This window comes from Drosophila novamexicana, unplaced genomic scaffold (genome assembly GCF_003285875.2).
Source record: "Drosophila novamexicana strain 15010-1031.04,08,12 unplaced genomic scaffold, DnovRS2.1 tig00001058-arrow-arrow-pilon, whole genome shotgun sequence".
In the NCBI taxonomy this organism is placed as follows: Eukaryota; Metazoa; Arthropoda; class Insecta; order Diptera; family Drosophilidae; genus Drosophila; species Drosophila novamexicana.
In genome coordinates this window covers 231186-248762 of record NW_020824836.1, presented here as the reverse complement: position 1 = coordinate 248762, position 17577 = coordinate 231186, and the positions used below count along the sequence as shown (strand labels likewise).

The 17577-nt window shown below is 39.6% G+C and overlaps 2 protein-coding genes across 2 annotated transcripts; one reads left to right on the top strand and one right to left on the bottom strand.

The window, feature by feature from the left end:
- Positions 1 to 7650: 7650 nt before the first annotated feature.
- LOC115765810 (N-alpha-acetyltransferase 30A) lies at positions 7651 to 8307 on the top strand. Its single transcript, XM_030709532.1, has one exon. The coding sequence runs from the start codon at positions 7713 to 7715 to the stop codon at positions 8229 to 8231; it is 519 nt and encodes a 172-aa protein (XP_030565392.1). The 5' UTR covers positions 7651 to 7712; the 3' UTR covers positions 8232 to 8307.
- A 6263-nt stretch (positions 8308 to 14570) lies between these two features.
- LOC115765806 (protein rhomboid) lies at positions 14571 to 17157 on the bottom strand. Its single transcript, XM_030709521.1, has 3 exons — positions 16641 to 17157; positions 15037 to 15454; positions 14571 to 14945 (listed from the first exon to the last, which is right to left on the bottom strand). The coding sequence occupies exons 1-3, from the start codon at positions 17103 to 17105 to the stop codon at positions 14623 to 14625; spliced, it is 1206 nt and encodes a 401-aa protein (XP_030565381.1). The 5' UTR covers positions 17106 to 17157; the 3' UTR covers positions 14571 to 14622.
- Positions 17158 to 17577: the final 420 nt, after the last annotated feature.

The window sequence follows — 17577 nt, the reverse complement described above, 5'->3', positions numbered from 1 at the left end:
GTCAAAATCTTACCCCTTAGTTTCGTATATAGACATGGGTCAAAACTTCCCAACCCCATAACTCAGTCAATTCTCATCCGATTTACACGTGGTTTGGTTTTTTATGCATAGTTTTCCCTCTCAAATAATCTGGCATTTAAAACTGACAATGTAAATTTTAGTCGAAATTCATGTCAAAATCTTACCCCTTAGTTTCGTATATAGACATGGGTCAAAACTTCCCAACCCCATAACTCAGTCAAATCTCATCCGATTTCCCTGAGGTTTGGTTTTTTATGCTCAGTTTTCCCTCTCAAATAATCTGGCATTTAAAACTGACAATGTAAATTTTAGTCGAAATTCATGTCAAAATCTTACCCCTTAGTTTCGTATACAGACATGGGTCAAAACTTCCCAACCCCATAACTCAGTCAAATCTCATCCGATTTCCCCGAGGTTTGGCTTTTTGTGCTCAGTTTTCCCTCTCAAATAATCTGGCATTCAAATCTGACAATGTAAATTTTAGTCGAAATTCATGTCAAAATCTTACCCCTTATCTTAGTTTCGTATATAGACATGGGTCAAAACTTCCCAACTCCATAACTCAGTCAAATCTCATCCGATTTCCCTGAGGTTTGGTTTTTTATGCTCAGTTTTCCCTCTCAAATAATCTGGCATTTAAAACTGACAATGTAAATTTTAGTCGAAATTCATGTCAAAATCTTACCCCTTAGTTTCGTATAAAGACATGGGTCAAAACTTCCCAACCCCATAACTCAGTCAAATCTCATCCGATTTCCCCGAGGTTTGGCTTTTTATGCTCAGTTTTCCCTCTCAAATAATCTGGCATTCAAATCTGACAATGTAAATTTTAGTCGAAATTCATGTCAAAATCTTACCCCTTAGTTTCGTATATAGACATGGGTCAAAACTTCCCAACCCCATAACTCAGTCAAATCTCATCCGATTTCCCTGAGGTTTGGTTTTTTATGCTCAGTTTTCCCTCTTAAATAATCTGGCATTCAAATCTGACAACATAAATTTTAGTCGAAATTCAAGTCAAAATCTTACCCATTAGATTCGTATATAAACGTGGGTCTAAATTTCCCAACCCCACAACTCAGTCAAATCTTATCCGATTTCCCCGAGGTTTGGCTTTTTATGCATAGTTTTCCCTCTCAAATAATCTGGCATTCAAAACTGACAATGTAAATTTTAGTCGAAAATCATGTCAAAATCTTACCCCTTAGTTTCGTATATAGACATGGGTCAAAACTTCCCAACCCCATAACTCAGTCAAATCTCATCCGATTTCCCTGAGGTTTAGTTTTTTATGCTCAGTTTTCCCTCTTAAATAATCTGGCATTTAAAACTGACAATGTAAATTTTAGTCGAAATTCATGTCAAAATCTTACCCCTTAGTTTCGTATAAAGACATGGGTCAAAACTTCCCAACCCCATAACTCAGTCAAATCTCATCCGATTTCCCTGAGGTTTGGCTTTTTATCCATGATTTTCCCTCTTAAATAATCTGGCATTCAAATCTGACTACGTAAATTTTAGTCGAAATTCATGTCAAAATCTTACCCCTTAGTTTCGTATATAGACATGGGTCAAAACTTCCCAACCCCATAACTCAGTCAAATCTCATCCGATTTCCCTGAGGTTTGGCTTTTTATCCATGATTTTCCCTCTTAAATAATCTGGCATTCAAATCTGACTACGTAAATTTTAGTCGAAATTCATGTCAAAATCTTACCCCTTAGTTTCGTATATAGACATGGGTCAAAACTTCCCAACCCCATAACTCAGTCAAATCTCATCCGATTTCCCCGAGGTTTGGCTTTTTATGCATAGTTTTCCCTCTAAAATAATCTGGCATTCAAAACTGACAATGTAAATTTTTAGTCGAAATTCATGTCAAAATCTTACCCATTAGTTTCGTATATAGACATGGGTCAAAACTTCCCAACCCCATAACTCAGTCAAATCTCATCCGATTTCCCTGAGGTTTGGCTTTTTATCCATGATTTTCCCTCTTAAATAATCTGGCATTCAAATCTGACTACGTAAATTTTAGTCGAAATTCATGTCAAAATCTTACCCCTTAGTTTCGTATATAGACATGGGTCAAAACTTCCCAACCCCATAACTCAGTCAAATCTCATCCGATTTCCCCGAGGTTTAGTTTTTTATGCTCAGTTTTCCCTCTTAAATAATCTGGCATTTAAAACTGACAATGTAAATTTTAGTCGAAATTCATGTCAAAATCTTACCCCTTAGTTTCGTATAAAGACATGGGTCAAAACTTCCCAACCCCATAACTCAGTCAAATCTCATCCGATTTCCCCGAGGTTTGGCTTTTTATGCATAGTTTTCCCTCTAAAATAATCTGGCATTCAAAACTGACAATGTAAATTTTTAGTCGAAATTCATGTCAAAATCTTACCCATTAGTTTCGTATATAGACATGGGTCAAAACTTCCCAACCCCATAACTCAGTCAAATCTCATCCGATTTCCCTGAGGTTTGGCTTTTTATCCATGATTTTCCCTCTTAAATAATCTGGCATTCAAATCTGACTACGTAAATTTTAGTCGAAATTCATGTCAAAATCTTACCCCTTAGTTTCGTATATAGACATGGGTCAAAACTTCCCAACCCCATAACTCAGTCAAATCTCATCCGATTTCCCCGAGGTTTGGTTTTTTATGCTCAGTTTTCCCTCTTAAATAATCTGGCATTCAAAACTGACAATGTAAATTTTAGTCGAAATTCATGTCAAAATCTTACCCCTTAGTTTCGTATATAGACATGGGTCAAAACTTCCCAACCCCATAACTCATTCAAATCTCATCCGATTTACACGAGGTTTCGTTTTTTATGCTCAGTTTTCCCTCTTAAATAATCTGGCATTCAAATCTGACTACGTAAATTTTAGTCGAAATTCATGTCAAAATCTTACCCCTTAGTTTCGTATATAGACATGGGTCTAAATTTCCCAACCCCATAACTCAGTCAAATCTCATCCGATTTCCCTGAGGTTTGGTTTTTTATGCTCAGTTTTCCCTCTTAAATAATCTGGCATTTAAAACTGACAATGTAAATTTTAGTCGAAATTCATGTCAAAATCTTACCCCTTAGTTTCGTATATAGACATGGGTCAAAACTTCCCAACCCCATAACTCAGTCAAATCTCATCCGATTTCCCTGAGGTTTGTTTTTTTATGCTCAGTTTTCCCTCTTAAATAATCTGGCATTCAAATCTGACTACGTAAATTTTAGTCGAAATTTATGTCAAAATCTTACCCCTTAGTTTCGTATATAGACATGGGTCAAAACTTCCCAACCCCATAACTCAGTCAAATCTCATCCGATTTCCCCGAGGTTGGCTTTTTATGCATAGTTTTCCCTCTCAAATAATCTGGCATTCAAAACTGACAATGTAAATTTTAGTCGAAATTCATGTCAAAATCTTACCCATTAGTTTCGTATATAGACATGGGTCAAAACTTCTCAACCCCATAACTCAGTCAAATCTCATCCGATTTCCCTGAGGTTTGGCTTTTTATCCATGATTTTCCCTCTTAAATAATCTGGCATTCAAATCTGACTACGTAAATTTTAGTCGAAATTCATGTCAAAATCTTACCCCTTAGTTTCGTATATAGACATGGGTCAAAACTTCCCAACCCCATAACTCAGTCAAATCTCATCCGATTTCCCCGAGGTTTGGTTTTTTATGCTCAGTTTTCCCTCTTAAATAATCTGGCATTCAAAACTGACAATGTAAATTTTAGTCGAAATTCATGTCAAAATCTTACCCCTTAGTTTCGTATATAGACATGGGTCAAAACTTCCCAACCCCATAACTCATTCAAATCTCATCCGATTTACACGAGGTTTCGTTTTTTATGCTCAGTTTTCCCTCTTAAATAATCTGGCATTCAAATCTGACTACGTAAATTTTAGTCGAAATTCATGTCAAAATCTTACCCCTTAGTTTCGTATATAGACATGGGTCTAAATTTCCCAACCCCATAACTCAGTCAAATCTCATCCGATTTCCCTGAGGTTTGGTTTTTTATGCTCAGTTTTCCCTCTTAAATAATCTGGCATTTAAAACTGACAATGTAAATTGTAGTCGAAATTCATGTCAAAATCTTACCCCTTAGTTTCGTATATAGACATGGGTCTAAATTTCCCAACCCCATAACTCAGTCAAATCTCATCCGATTTCCCTGAGGTTTGGTTTTTTATGCTCAGTTTTCCCTCTTAAATAATCTGGCATTCAAAACTGACAATGTAAATTTTAGTCGAAATTCATGTCAAAATGTTACCCCTTAGTTGCGTATATAGACATTGCTCAATATTTCCCAACCCCATAACTCGGTCAAATCTCATCCGATTTTCACGAGCTTTGGCACTTTCTTCATGGTTTGGCCTGGATCTAGACAAAGGCTATTAAAAAAATCTTAATCAAATATTATTCAAATCAAACAAGAAAAATCTGTGAACATTCTCTAACTGAACTAGCTCAAATGAACTGGGAATCAGTTTTTGAATTGACTTTTAAGCGAATTTGCTGCTCCAAGTCGGGCACATGCGAGCGAGGAGCCCAGTAAATAAATCATATCAATAAGAAAGCGACCGAAAGGGAGCACGGTGCAGAGCAGAGCGGAGAGCTTGTCCTTGGCTTCGACTGGGTCGCCAACATGTTTATAAAAAGTACAAGTTAATATTTATGTAATTCAGCTGAGATACGAAGCACACAACAAGCAGCAGAGGAGAGATCATTACATTGACATATTCATGCACACGCTCCATGCAGCTGTCCAGGAATTCCAGCGAAGCGGAGTCGCAACAATGCAGCAGTGGAAAGCGGGCAACGGGGAAAGGGATTGAAGCCATGTTGGTCATGTAAAGTGCGGACTTGTGCGTCCCACGCGACGCAGAAATCAACCTGCGATGGGCTTTTGTTTCTGCGATGACAGCGACCGACAGACCAAGTGGAAAAGTATCTCACAATCGAGCTCTTGCTAGTGGAGCTGCGGACGACTCTGTCCATGTTCGATGCATGCTTATCAAAGGTCCGCGTGTACCTGTCATAAGGCCCACTGAATTATATTGTGGGACACAGGAATGTAGATACCCAAACGAAATGGACTGCGACCAGTTAACTTTTTAATAAACTGCCAGCAGCAGCAGCTCAGGTGGAGCTCAGGTGGAGCCCTGCAGTCGCCAGGATACGGCCATTTATCTCACTTGAGGCAAATATGGAAATTTGTCTGGGTCGTTCGCTTGTGTCGCTAGTTTTCTTTCTATTTTCTATTTTATTTATTTTGTTTTGTGTGCCGCTTACCGCTTCATTAAGTGCTGCAGGGTCCTGGCTGGCGAGTGTCCTTATGTCCTCATGTCCTTATGGTATAATTAATTTCTGCGACCTGAATATGGCTGTGCAAAAAGACAAAACTGCTCGACTGGAAGTTACCCAGCGACAATATTCCTTCTATACATATTCACCAGAACGCAATCTTCTTCCTTTTGCCTGAAATTGTCTATAGGGAAATTAAACCTATGTTAACTTCGGTATTCATGGTCCGATCTTTGTGAAATTTTAGGCATTTAAATATGACATGCTTAAGTATGTTAATACCAAAGCGCAAGTCTCTGCTCTTAAAAATATGTTTTATTTTACAGTTTTTTAGGGAATGGTGGGAAGTATTCCAAAACTGAAATATTTCTTATCTGTATATACTTTCTGAGAATCTTTATGGCAAGTTTGGTGTGTCTAGCTCTTATAATCTTCAAAATATGCCAAAGTACCGTTCCTCGAAATCGATATTTATCGATAAATCGAAAATTTCATAGGTTCGTATATCCCAAATTTCAAGTCAGGTAATTCGTCGCCTCCTGCCTCTGCACCGAAGCAATATACCCTCTCTATCCATTCTCTCTGGTTTCGGGGCATAGAAAAAAAGGCTTGGGACACAAGTGGAGGCTCAGAAATGAAAGAGCCTGCCCAGAAGCTGGAGCCGCTTGACCTCGCTGCTGCTGCTGCTGTCAAAGGACAAAGGACAAAGGACTAGAAGTTAAACGTTTTTTGCGCGACTCAAGTAATTATATAAAAAATATATATGCGACAGAAATGTGCATATAATTGAGGCCTGGCCGCCACAAACAGGGCCAAAAACTGCAAGGATTTCATTTAGACTGTGGAGAAACTGGCGCTGACAAACAAATTAGCGCAAATGCTGAGCTAGGCCTGAGGCGGGGCACGGGGTAAACAACCTATTTGCCAGGGGGCAGAAATCAAAATGTTGCCGCCTCTAATCTATGCGTCCCCCTCCCACCAAAAAACTGTCCGGACAGCGGTCATATTGAATTTCGAGTTGGAGCTGCGTGGGCTTTTAGCTTAATTGCCTTTGGCCGTGTCGCCGGGTTCACCTTTTCGACTGGCCAGCCATATGAGCTCATTGTGGCTATTAGCCAAAAACTTAAAACGCGACTTTGACTTCCTTTCAAACCCAACAAGCAGCCAGAGGAAAATTTCGAGGCGCCAATTGCGACCATCACCTGTGCGTGCTGCCTGGCAATTTGGGTCCTGGCGCAGACAACAAAGGCTTTGCCTGAAGGGCTGACAGGACGCAGGACAGGACGCAGGCAACTGTCAAAGTCGTTGCAGTCATTTTCATAAGCATACCCTGCACAGGAAAAGGGCTGCAAGTAGGGTAGTACGAACTTGTCGAAATTTCTAACAAGCTGAAGGAAGCTTGCTGCGTTAACGTCAGTCATATGCTTACTTGAGCAAAACTGTCCCTTCTAAAGCTTTGGAGAAAGTTTTCTTTATTAAAAATCGATAATGTATATTACCAATTACCCTATACGTATACCTATACTACCTATACCCTAGCTCTCTAGTAAAAAACTAATGTAATCAAATATCATCAGAGAAAACACAGTTCAAAGAAATTAATTCCTAATACTTAAAGCTCTCATTTATATATAACCGATAAATATCGATTTTCAATATCCTTATATTGGGCATTTTCTTATGATTGTAAGACGCAAAGACACAAAATTTGAATATTTTCCTCTCCATTCACTTTGATTTCTAGGCTTGATTAACCAAAAAATGATAAATATCGATAAATAACTTCCATTTTAATTTTGTAGTAGAAAACTATCTTCGATAAATCGATAAATATCGCTTTTTTGAGCACATATTGAATGCTTGAGGAGCTAGATCTCTGGCTAGCTGTAGAAAATTTACACATATTAGGAATTACACAATTGTTGTAAAACTTTCCACGCTCCCCTCACAAACATTGTATAGTTTTGGAGTATGCTCTTGAGTGTCATCTTAAGACAAAGGATATTTGGGAATATTTAATACCTATGACAAAGCAGACGCTCAGTCTCTTAGTTCATATGCATACGTTTTACAGGGTAGCTGGCAGTCGATCAGGCTTACGCTAGGCTTATTATCACATGCTTAAATCCCAGGCGTGTGCGTGTTGAGTTGTCAATGTTTAAGCAAAGGTGAATATGTGAGGCGGATGCCACCCACCAGCCAGGATAATTGCCAGGATATCAACTCGGCTGTTAGCTGGAAACTAGCTCCGATTAGAAGGTCGCCTTAGCTTGAGTTTCGAGTCGCTTTTGATAAATTTTGAAAACATTTCTCTTACGTATTTTAAAAAATAATCTCAAAAATATGTGTTGAATCAACGATGAGCGAAACAAAGGATGTTGTTAGCCAGGCCGAGGGGCAGCAAGTGCCACCAGAGATAACATATACGATTTTCAGCGACGAATCCGAACTGAAGGCCATACAGCATCTGATTGACAAGGAGCTCTCCGAGCCGTATTCGATCTATACGTATCGCTACTTCGTCTACAATTGGCCGGAGCTGTGCATCTTTGCCCGTCACGGTGAACGCTACGTGGGCGTCATTGTTTGCAAGCTGGAATCCCTGGGCTGTGCTCTGCAGGGCTATATTGCCATGCTTTCGGTGGATCCCGCATATCGTCTGCAAAAGATTGGCACATCTCTCGTCGAGCAGGCCGTCGAGGCGATGCTGCTGGCCAATGCCGATGAGATCGTGCTCGAAACGGAGCTGACCAACAAGGCGGCGCTGCGTCTCTACGAGAGCCTGGGCTTCATACGCGAGAAGCGTCTGCTGCGCTACTATATGAACGGGGTGGATGCACTGCGTCTCAAACTGTTCCTGCCCTGGCGTCAGACCTGACCAGCTGCCTGCCAAATTATTGTGTGTTCTTTCATTCCCATTTCTTATTTACAATTTCATTTTTGTTGCATTATATATTTGTCTTTGCATCTCTCTCTCTCTCGCTCTGATTCCCACTTACTGACACTATACCCCTTGAAATTGGGCAAAGAGGGTATATTGTTTTGTCTTGTCCGTCTGTATTCAAATCGGAAATATATATTTTCCCGTGCCATATGAAGCTTAGGCTTATTATTTTTGGCTCGATAACTCCTCTTAACCTCTTAACCTCATTATATCGATAAATATCGATTTTGGGACATGGTCTGTAGGGCATAGCTCGAGAATTATAAAAGCTAGACATACCAAATTTGGTATGAAGGCTCATACACATAAAAATATATCTTTTTGGGATACCTCTCCCTTATTCCCTAGAAAATTGGAAAATTCAAATTCGTAGAGATAAAACCTTGCTCTTCGGCATATACACGCTTTTGTATGCCATAGTTAATTTCTGAAAATTTAAAAAACATCGGACTGTAAATACCGAAGTTAATCAAGATTATTTAGAATATTTAGAATAGCAACTTTTTGCTGAAATTAGGGCATCTTCTAGTCGACCATTCTCCACTAGAGCACACTTGTTTTACTCGTCCTGTCAATTAGCGCCCACCTGGAGCGGCTACTTGGCCTGCTACGCTTGACTCAATGACTCCTAATGCTCAGGTAAAGTCCAACTAATTGAGTGCAATTGCGATGCAGGAGCAGTGCCATCCACATAACCTTTCATTACCCTTTGCCCAGCAGCCGAGTCGAGCCGAGCTGCTGCTGGCTGCTACTCATGATGGGATAATTATTGCCCTCGTCAGGGTCTCATCAAATGACTTTCGGCTATGGAGTTGTTATGCGAGCGCCGAGCACTTATGATAAGGAGACGCCTGCCTAAGAGGTGGGCCTTTGTGAATGGGAATCGTGTTTAATCTAAAAAAAAAAAATAAACAACAAAACAGGCTACTTAGACGTTAACGATTTGCCGTTGAGAATCCCCTAATAGCAATAGCTAAATTAGGGGGAGATATCCTGATAGATACTACATAAATCGCAGTTTTAGCGAGTGTGGGATTTTATGTCCTTGCCTGGGCTTTTTCTTGGTGGTCTCTTAAAACTTTTCATGTGTACTTATGTGTGTATGTATGTATGTATGTATGTATATATTTATGTATGTATGTATTTGTGTATGTATGTACCAAATGCAGACTTAATTTACTTTCTTTTGCCCTGCAAATTCAAAGGAAAACGTATTTTGAGGTAGCGCCTTACTATGTGATTCTCATAAGTTCAAGTGAGCTCAGCAAGTATTCATAGTTCAATTGTGTGTTTTTTAAGTTGTTTTGTGCGTTTATTGTACAGCTATGTTTGTTTACGTCTTACGTATGCATGTATGTATTTATATACGTTAATATGTATTGATGTATGTATGTAGCATGTATGAGGTATGCATGTATGTAGCATGCAAGAAGCATGCATGTATGTATGTATGTATGTATATATGTATGTCTGAATGCATGTATTCTCATGAATTCAAGTAGGGCATGCAGGATTTTGTGTTTTTTTAGTGAGTGAAATGTTATATTACTAAGTTTATTTGGGTTTGTGTACATTTTGTGCGTACATTTCAAATGTCTGTATGCATGCATGTATATATGTATGTATATATGTGTGTGCATATATCTATGCATATGTATGTGTATACGAAACACAGGCCAAGTTTAACTCCTGCTGTGCAGCAAATTAAAGGATTTGTACGTATCTCCTATGAATGCCAGCAAACTTTATTCAATCCAATCTCCATACTCTAATATTCCAATATTCCAATATTCACTTCATATCTCTTTCCTTCCGCAGCTCTTGCTGTAACCCGCCCTCTACTCCCTATGTTCTTTTGTGGATAACAAATAGCAATAAAATAATTGTGCGCATATTAATTATATAACTGCATATTAACTAAATATCCAAGCATAATCAAAGTCTGCATAATCAAAGATGCAGAAAATGATGCTCATAACGTTTGCCAGCTGGTCAGGATCCATAATCGGAAGCAGTTGATTGCATCTGCCAATTATAACTGCATTTGCATCGTATCATTGCCAATTATATAATCCAAACACAGACACACCCTGGTTAATGTTCAAAGTGGAGCTGTGCCAGAGGTTTGGGTCTTGTGGTCATTGTCATTCTCGAGAACAAACTTCCAAAGCAGCTTTGGGGGCGGTTCAGCGTCCAGGATTACGTAGCTCCCTTGCCATCTATCTCCGTACACTCAGAGAAAAACTAAGAGTTTTGTATTTAAATCCAGTTGAAGTGTAGACAACATCTGCGGAATCTTTAAGTAAATATTGTTATTCTCTTTTGTATCCCAAAAATGTGTAATTATAGAACTGGGGACTTTGGGATTGTTCTTATTTTAAGGCATTAGGTTCTTGAATCAAGATTTTTAAAAACTGACGCTCATTTTTTATTTCTTATTCTCAGCTCTTAAATTATGGATATGAGAAATGTCTCCACTAGATCGCATTCAACTGAATACTTAAGGTAAGTCCTTGAAGCAAGCTTGTCTTAAGCAAAGAAGCTTGCTTAAATTAATCTTGAATTTATTTTTGAAGCGTTAAATTATACTCTTGGGAACAAATTATGTAGGATATCTAAGTCATTTAGTCAAATTGTCTTGAGTCATAATGGAATATTCTTGATGTAAGATTTTTACTTGTTTTCAGTCATAAGATTCTTAAATTAATCAATTATTAAGTCAAAATAAAGTTCAATAAATTCATAAATTAAGCCTTAGCTAAAACGTTGACAAATAGTTGAGATTAATTATTCTTGACTTAAGAACAGCTAGAAAATTAGTTGCTTTTTACTTCTTGATGCAATCGGGCTTAATTTAAGAATTTTCAAAAGATGTACTTGAAGCGAGACGCAATTTAGTAGAGAAATAATAATTAATAGACTTAAACCAAGATTCATGCTTAAAAAGTTAATAATTAAAACTTGATCACATCAGCAGCAGATCTTAAATCAAGAACTAAAATTAAGAGTAAATGTACTTGAATTAAGAGTAAAAAAGCTTGCTTTAAGTACAAAAGTGCTTGAATCGCATTTAAAATCAGCCTTAAATTTATCAAAAGAGTTCTAGCTCGTTTTTGTTGTAGTATAAGTAATTCTGTTAGAATAGCTTTGGTTTTTCGCTGAGTGTACAAACAGCTGAGATTTATGTGCAGCAGGCGGCAGACAGAAGCTGCCGCCTCGTCGTTCACGTTGACGTCGACGTCGCATCAAATTGAAATTCAGGCAAATGTCAACGACAGCCACGTCGACAGACGCCGCCAGGCGACTTGACTTGAGAGTTGAGCCAAAAATCCACATAAATAACGCGAAGAAACGGGCGTCGGTCATAAGACCCATCCCCCCTATACTCCCCCTCTCTCTCTCTCTCTGTGGGCCCTGCCACACAATTGTGTGAGTGTGTGTGTGTGTGTGTGTTTGTGTCCCTGGCAGAAGCCGTTCGGCTTGTTTCTGCGAATGGCAGGTGCAACTCAATCAACACCGCCGCCGTTTGCCTGCGTTTGCCTTGGCGCGATTGTGTTGTCGAGTCAGCGGGCAGCCCCAGATCCCACCTGCCCCAAAATGTTGCCAGTTGAAGCTGTAGGTTCGCCCGTTCGCATCGAGTGGCTCAACTGAGGAAGCTGCCCGGTGGCTGCCCGCCTCAAGTGGGTATCAAAGATCAACGATCGTAAGAGGGCAAACCAAGTGCCGCTCAAGGGGGCGGCATATTATTTTTACAGACCCAATGTCAACAAATACGTGCCATAAAAAAAAATTGCATCTTCATTGCAAGAAAAACCCATTTAGAAGGAAATACACACAGCTCAAAAGCTACTCACAGCCGCCAACTGCGTAGATCAGCTTTGCTTTCTGCTTTCTGCGTTGGGCCAATTTTTCTGCACGCCGGATATTGATTCAAGCTAAGCTAAACTCAGCTTGTGACTTGGTGAGATAGAAAAAATAGTCGATAGTTGGTTTTTAAAAGCTTAACTTATCTAACTTATCTGCCAGATTGCGACGTTTTCCTTCAGTTCTTCCGGCTAAAGTTTTGTTTCCTTGTTTAGGACGTTCAGCTTCTGAATACTTTTTTAAGTTTTTCAGTTAAGCTTTTCTTCCAAATATTATTAAAATCTTATCAAGCTATTCTTCAGGGCTGCATAATCAAAACTGGTTCAGTTCACGGCTTGAGCGAACTGCCTGGTACTAGTTCATTTCGCGAACCTGTTTTCTAAATCCATGAACCCAGTTTTTGGTTCATTAAGTAAACAATTCATTTGTTAATTAACAAATGCCCGTTCTACGGAAAATATTGTCAAACATATTTACATATTTTCCTATACGAAATGCGGGCTATATTCGAGCTTTATCCAAAATTGACATCTAATCTCTATGATTAGATGTATCCAGTTGTTGGGGCCAAGGCTATTTATGCTTTGGTGCTGCATCTTTCACAAAAGTTGTTCTTGTTTTGACTTTTCTGCTTTTTGGACAACTTCTTTGATTTAAGTTTCGGTTCATAATAAAAACTAAATCCGATTGGGTTTAAATCTTTTAATTTAAAAGAAATTTACGACTTTGATCCTTGAAATTTCTGAACTGTTGTTTTTGTCTTTGGTCTAATTTTTGGTTCATAGCAAAAAGTTAATCCGTTTCGCAACGATTCGTTTCCACTCCGTGCTGTTCCTTAAGCAACTGGTTCAAAATGGTTTTGGTTCATATTTAAACTGGTTCACATTGGTTTCAATTGTGAACTATTTTGTTCAAATCCACCAAAAACTTCTTTGTGTATCTAATTGAGATACATTTCCGCCTCATGCAGTATATCCACAGGGATTCGGCCAGGCCATAGTTGTTTTTTCCTGTAAAATGAGTTTTCCTTTTGCGAAAACTCAACCCAACCAATTTTCACTTGCATCAAAAACACTCGTTTTATTCCATTTATAATTTAGACATTTATTTTGTTCAAATTTTAATTTATTGTTTTTTTTGTTTTTTTTTTTTTTTGTTTTTTCTTCTTTTTTCATTGCTATTTTTGTTGTCTTGTTCTTGACACATGCATGTGCACATTTATAGGGGACGGGGACGGGGAGGACCTTGGGGGCGTACTGGTTATAATGGGCGTGGTCACAACTATTTACTTTAGCTTAGCTTTTACTTTAACATATGTTTTGAGTGGGGGGGCGGGGCTTAAATTTTTGGCTTACGCTTTGCTGATTTTTACGCTAGATTAACTCTTGATTTTTGCTGTGATTATTCGATATATATATATATATATATATATATGTTTATGTATATAGTAATCGTATTTGTCGGTGAATATGTCAAGTTGTAATTAACTAGTTGAAAATGCTTTTTCGACAAATTTGTGTGGGAAAAAATGCTCGCATTTTATTCTATTACAATTATTTTGATATATTTTGTTGTTGTTGTTGTTATCTTTGGCTTTACGATTTGTTTTAATAAATATTTGTGTGAATTTTGAACGCATTTAGTGGCATTATTTGAATTTTTAATTACTGTTTGATGCGGTTTTTTTTTTGTTTTTGTTTTTGTTTTTGACTAGTGTGCGACTTAATAATATTTACAATTTGAAACAATTTTTTTTAGTCTAGTTATGCATAGATTTATATATACTTATATATATATCTATAGTTTTTTGGGGGCGGGGCTATTTGATTTATTTAAATAAATTAAAATCGTCTAGAATATAAACAAAAATTTGTTCGCATCAAATTCATTTAATCGCAAAATCCTATCAATAAGTTAGCACAAATAAATACATAATTTAAACAGAAACAAACAAGAGAAGTGGAAAAAAAATTAATAAATTATAAACATTTGTATAGGAAATCATAGCGAGAGGCGATTTGTTATAGTTTATGCCCCTTTTTTTTTGTTTAGGGTTTGCTTTTAAGGGTGGGGTTAATTATTTTTGTTTTTGTTTTTTTACACGCAAAATAAATTCAGTCTTTGGTTCTATCACAACATTTGTTTACACGTTTCGGCCCGTTCTTTGAGTGATTCTTTTTTCTGTTGTTGTTGTTGTTGTTGTTCGGTTCTTTCTGCGTGAAATGTTGGAAATGAAACGCGCCTACGATTAACGGGAACGCAACGGAACGCAATGGAACGGAACGGAACGTAACGTAACGAAAAGTTAAGCCGAACGAATTTTCGAATTTAGTTTGTAACTAAAATCAGTTTTTCGATTGAACTTTCTCTCTTAGTTTCTTTTTTCTATTTTTTTTTGTCTATGTTTCTCTCCTGCTTTGAATATTTTTTTTTTTTGTTTTTTGTATATTTGCCTTGTTGCTTAGGACACGCCCAAGTCGTGCAGCAAATGTTGTGTGATCACCTCGCCCTGCTCCTCCATCAGCTGTGCGGTCACCGTGTTGATCAGATTGAACGCAATCGCGAACACGGTGAAGGCACAATAGACGCCCAGCGCCAGCCACCAGATCAGCTGTTCGTATTCGCGATGTCCAAAATTCTTGAGCACCAGAAAGCCAATGGTCAGGCCGGCCAGAGCGCCGGTCAGATGCGCTATATACGAGACCTGCGGGCCCTTGGCAAAGGCGGGCGTGGCAGCGCCATCGAAGTACTGCGTGTAGACGGCATAGCCCAGATCGCAGGAGACTGCGGGCGGGAAGAGCAAACGCAAAGCAAAGCAAACAATGTCAGTTAGTTGGGCTGTCTTAAGGAGCAGGATGCGTTTTGTGGTACTCACCAAAAATGACCACAGAGCCGAGTTGCGTGGATGCGGACTTCATGTGCGCATAGTTCAGCGTTATGTTGGCCAAATGTGCGGCCAGGAGGGCGTAGACGCCGCCGCTGGCGCCCACCAGGAACACCTCGGAGTCGACAACGCTGGTGCCCAGCGAACCGGCAAAGACGCCGGCCAAATAGATGACACCGATGCGTGCGGTGCCGTGCATCACCTCCAGCGGCACGCCAAAGAACAATTGTATGATAATGTTGAAGCCCAAATGGAACCAGTTCGCGTGCAGGAACATATAGCTGAAGAAACGCCAGACTTGCAGGCGGCGATCGGGTCGATAGACCAGCACCGAATCGCTGGGTATGGGCACCGGCTGGCCAAAGTTCTGGGCGGGCATTGTGTAACGGTCGTAGGCGAAGATTGCAATCTGGAAAAAAACAAATAGCAGAGGCATTAGCTAAAGTTTGGAGTTGGAGTTGCAATTCCAATTGGGGTTGCTTCTGATTTATGTATGTGTTGTTGTTGTTGTTGTCGGAACACGCGACGTCGAACTTCTCGTGTCCCAAATAGATGACACACACACTCACACACACAGGCACATATATAACGGCCCGCTGCTTAATCCTGCCAACTTTATTTTGGCTTACGTTGAAACAGACGCGCGCTCGCTCTGACACACACAGTCTCTCTCTCGCTCTCTCTCGCTCGCACTTATTGTGTCTGTTTCTTCGTTTAGTTTTTATTATGCTCGCCATGTTGTTGTAGCTTGTTTACAATCGATTTTGGGGGCGCCAGGCAGGCAGCCAGAGACGTGTGTCGGTGTCTCTATGTGCGTGTGTGTGTGTAAGAATGCGCAAAAGAAAGCAGCAAATTTTATCGCTTTTAGTTGGAAGTTGAGAATTTGTAAAGTTCCTCAACGAATTTTTATTGCATTTTGCGGTTCTTTGATTCAATAATAATAATAAATTATCAACTACGGCAACAACAACAACAACAACAACTATAAAAGGCTATTATCTATGAGAGGCTGCTGTTTTGTTCACTTCAGTGCAGACACAGGGTAATGGAACAGTAACAATTGTGAACTAGTAGTTCCAGGTGACGTTGGAACTTTTTCAAATGCATGAGAGGCGAAGCAACAAGCAGAGGATAAACGGAAATGAAACAGTTATTAAAGTTTGAAGGTGCATTGAAATGGGATGGAAAACGGAATGTGTGTGTGGGAACAAGCGGAAATGAAACAGTTATTAAAATCGAAGAAGTGGATTGAAATGGAATGGAAATGGAAAATGAAAAATGTGTATGGAACAGTAATGTGGGAACAAGCGGAAATGAAACACTTATGAGCTGTTCACTCTTTTTCTGAGCAAAAGTTGGCAACATTTGGAAATGAATGAAATGGAGTGGCAACTCTTTTCCCTCTCCGTCTCTCTCTCTCTCTCTCTCTCTCTCGCTCATCTTATAGCGAATAGAGTGACAACTCTCTCTCTCTCCCTCTCTCTATCTCTCGCTCATCTTATAGCGAATAGAGTGACAACTCTCTCTCTCTCTCTCTCTCTCTCTCTCTCTCTCTCTCTCTCTCTCTCTCGCTCATCTTATAGCTTATAACTCACCTCAATGACGGAGATCATCAGAATGAACCATGGCCAATGCTTGCGGTGCTCGAACTTGAGCAGCATCAGCTCATCCGTTTCCAACGGCGGCAGGTTGCAGGCTGTGGCTGTGTATGCTGTGTGTTGATTTGTTGCTGTTGCTGTTGTTGTTGTTGTTGTTGTTGTTGCTGCGGCGGCTGCTGTGGCCGCTATTGTTGCAGGTTGCAGCTTGTCGCGCTGCATGTAAATGTGCTCGCCCTGGCGGGTGCAGCAGGTGCTGCTCGCCGTGCTGCAGTCCGTGTCATAGGAGGAGCAGGCGAAGGAACTGGAGGCGAAGGTGATTGCAGCACTCGCTGGAATGTCAATGATGGTCGCCGTTGTTGCCGTCGCCGTCGCCGTCGCCGCCGCTTGTGGCGCCTCCAGCTGCTGCTCCTCCTCCAGCTGCAGCTTTGTGTGGCTTTCTGTGCTGTTTGTTGTGGCTTCCATTTTTATTTATGCGCTTCACAAAAGTCTTTTCTTTGCTTGTGTTTTTTTCCCTTCTGCTTCTTCTTCTTCTTGTCTGTAGGCAGCGCTGAAAGAAGCGAGAGCGAAAAAAGTTTATAATTAATTAAGTGTAGCGCACAATAAACAAAAAATCAATTAGGTACATAAATTATTCATAAAACAAGCGTCTTGTAACAGCAATAACAACAAATGAGTAGCGACTGTGCCATACCCTGTAAAAGCGACTTCAAACTGTTTGCAAGGCGACATTTGGCTTGGTGAAGCCAAAACTGTAAGCACAGCGCGTGTGACTTTCAAACTGTGCTTGCAGCAAGTCGAGACTATTTTATTTTGTGCTGTGGCCCAATTTTATTTTCAAATTCTCTACAAACCAATATACCCATTCTGTCAGTTTGGTTTACAGGGTATGTCAACAATTACAAAACTTGAACATTTCTTTCTGCCAGCGAATTGT

What these genes read in the sequence shown, in the direction of transcription:
- LOC115765810 (XM_030709532.1), top strand. Translation starts at nt 7,713, where the DNA reads ATGAGCGAAACAAAGGATGTTGTTAGCCAGGCCGAGGGGCAGCAAGTG.
- LOC115765806 (XM_030709521.1), bottom strand. Translation starts at nt 17,105, where the DNA reads ATGGAAGCCACAACAAACAGCACAGAAAGCCACACAAAGCTGCAGCTG. An exon ending in TGATGATCTCCGTCATTGAG is followed by an intron (nt 15,455 to 16,640) that starts GTGAGTTATAAG and finishes GTTTTTTTCCAG; the next exon opens with ATTGCAATCTTCGCCTACGA. An exon ending in CGGCTCTGTGGTCATTTTTG is followed by an intron (nt 14,946 to 15,036) that starts GTGAGTACCACA and finishes TCCCGCCCGCAG; the next exon opens with TCTCCTGCGATCTGGGCTAT.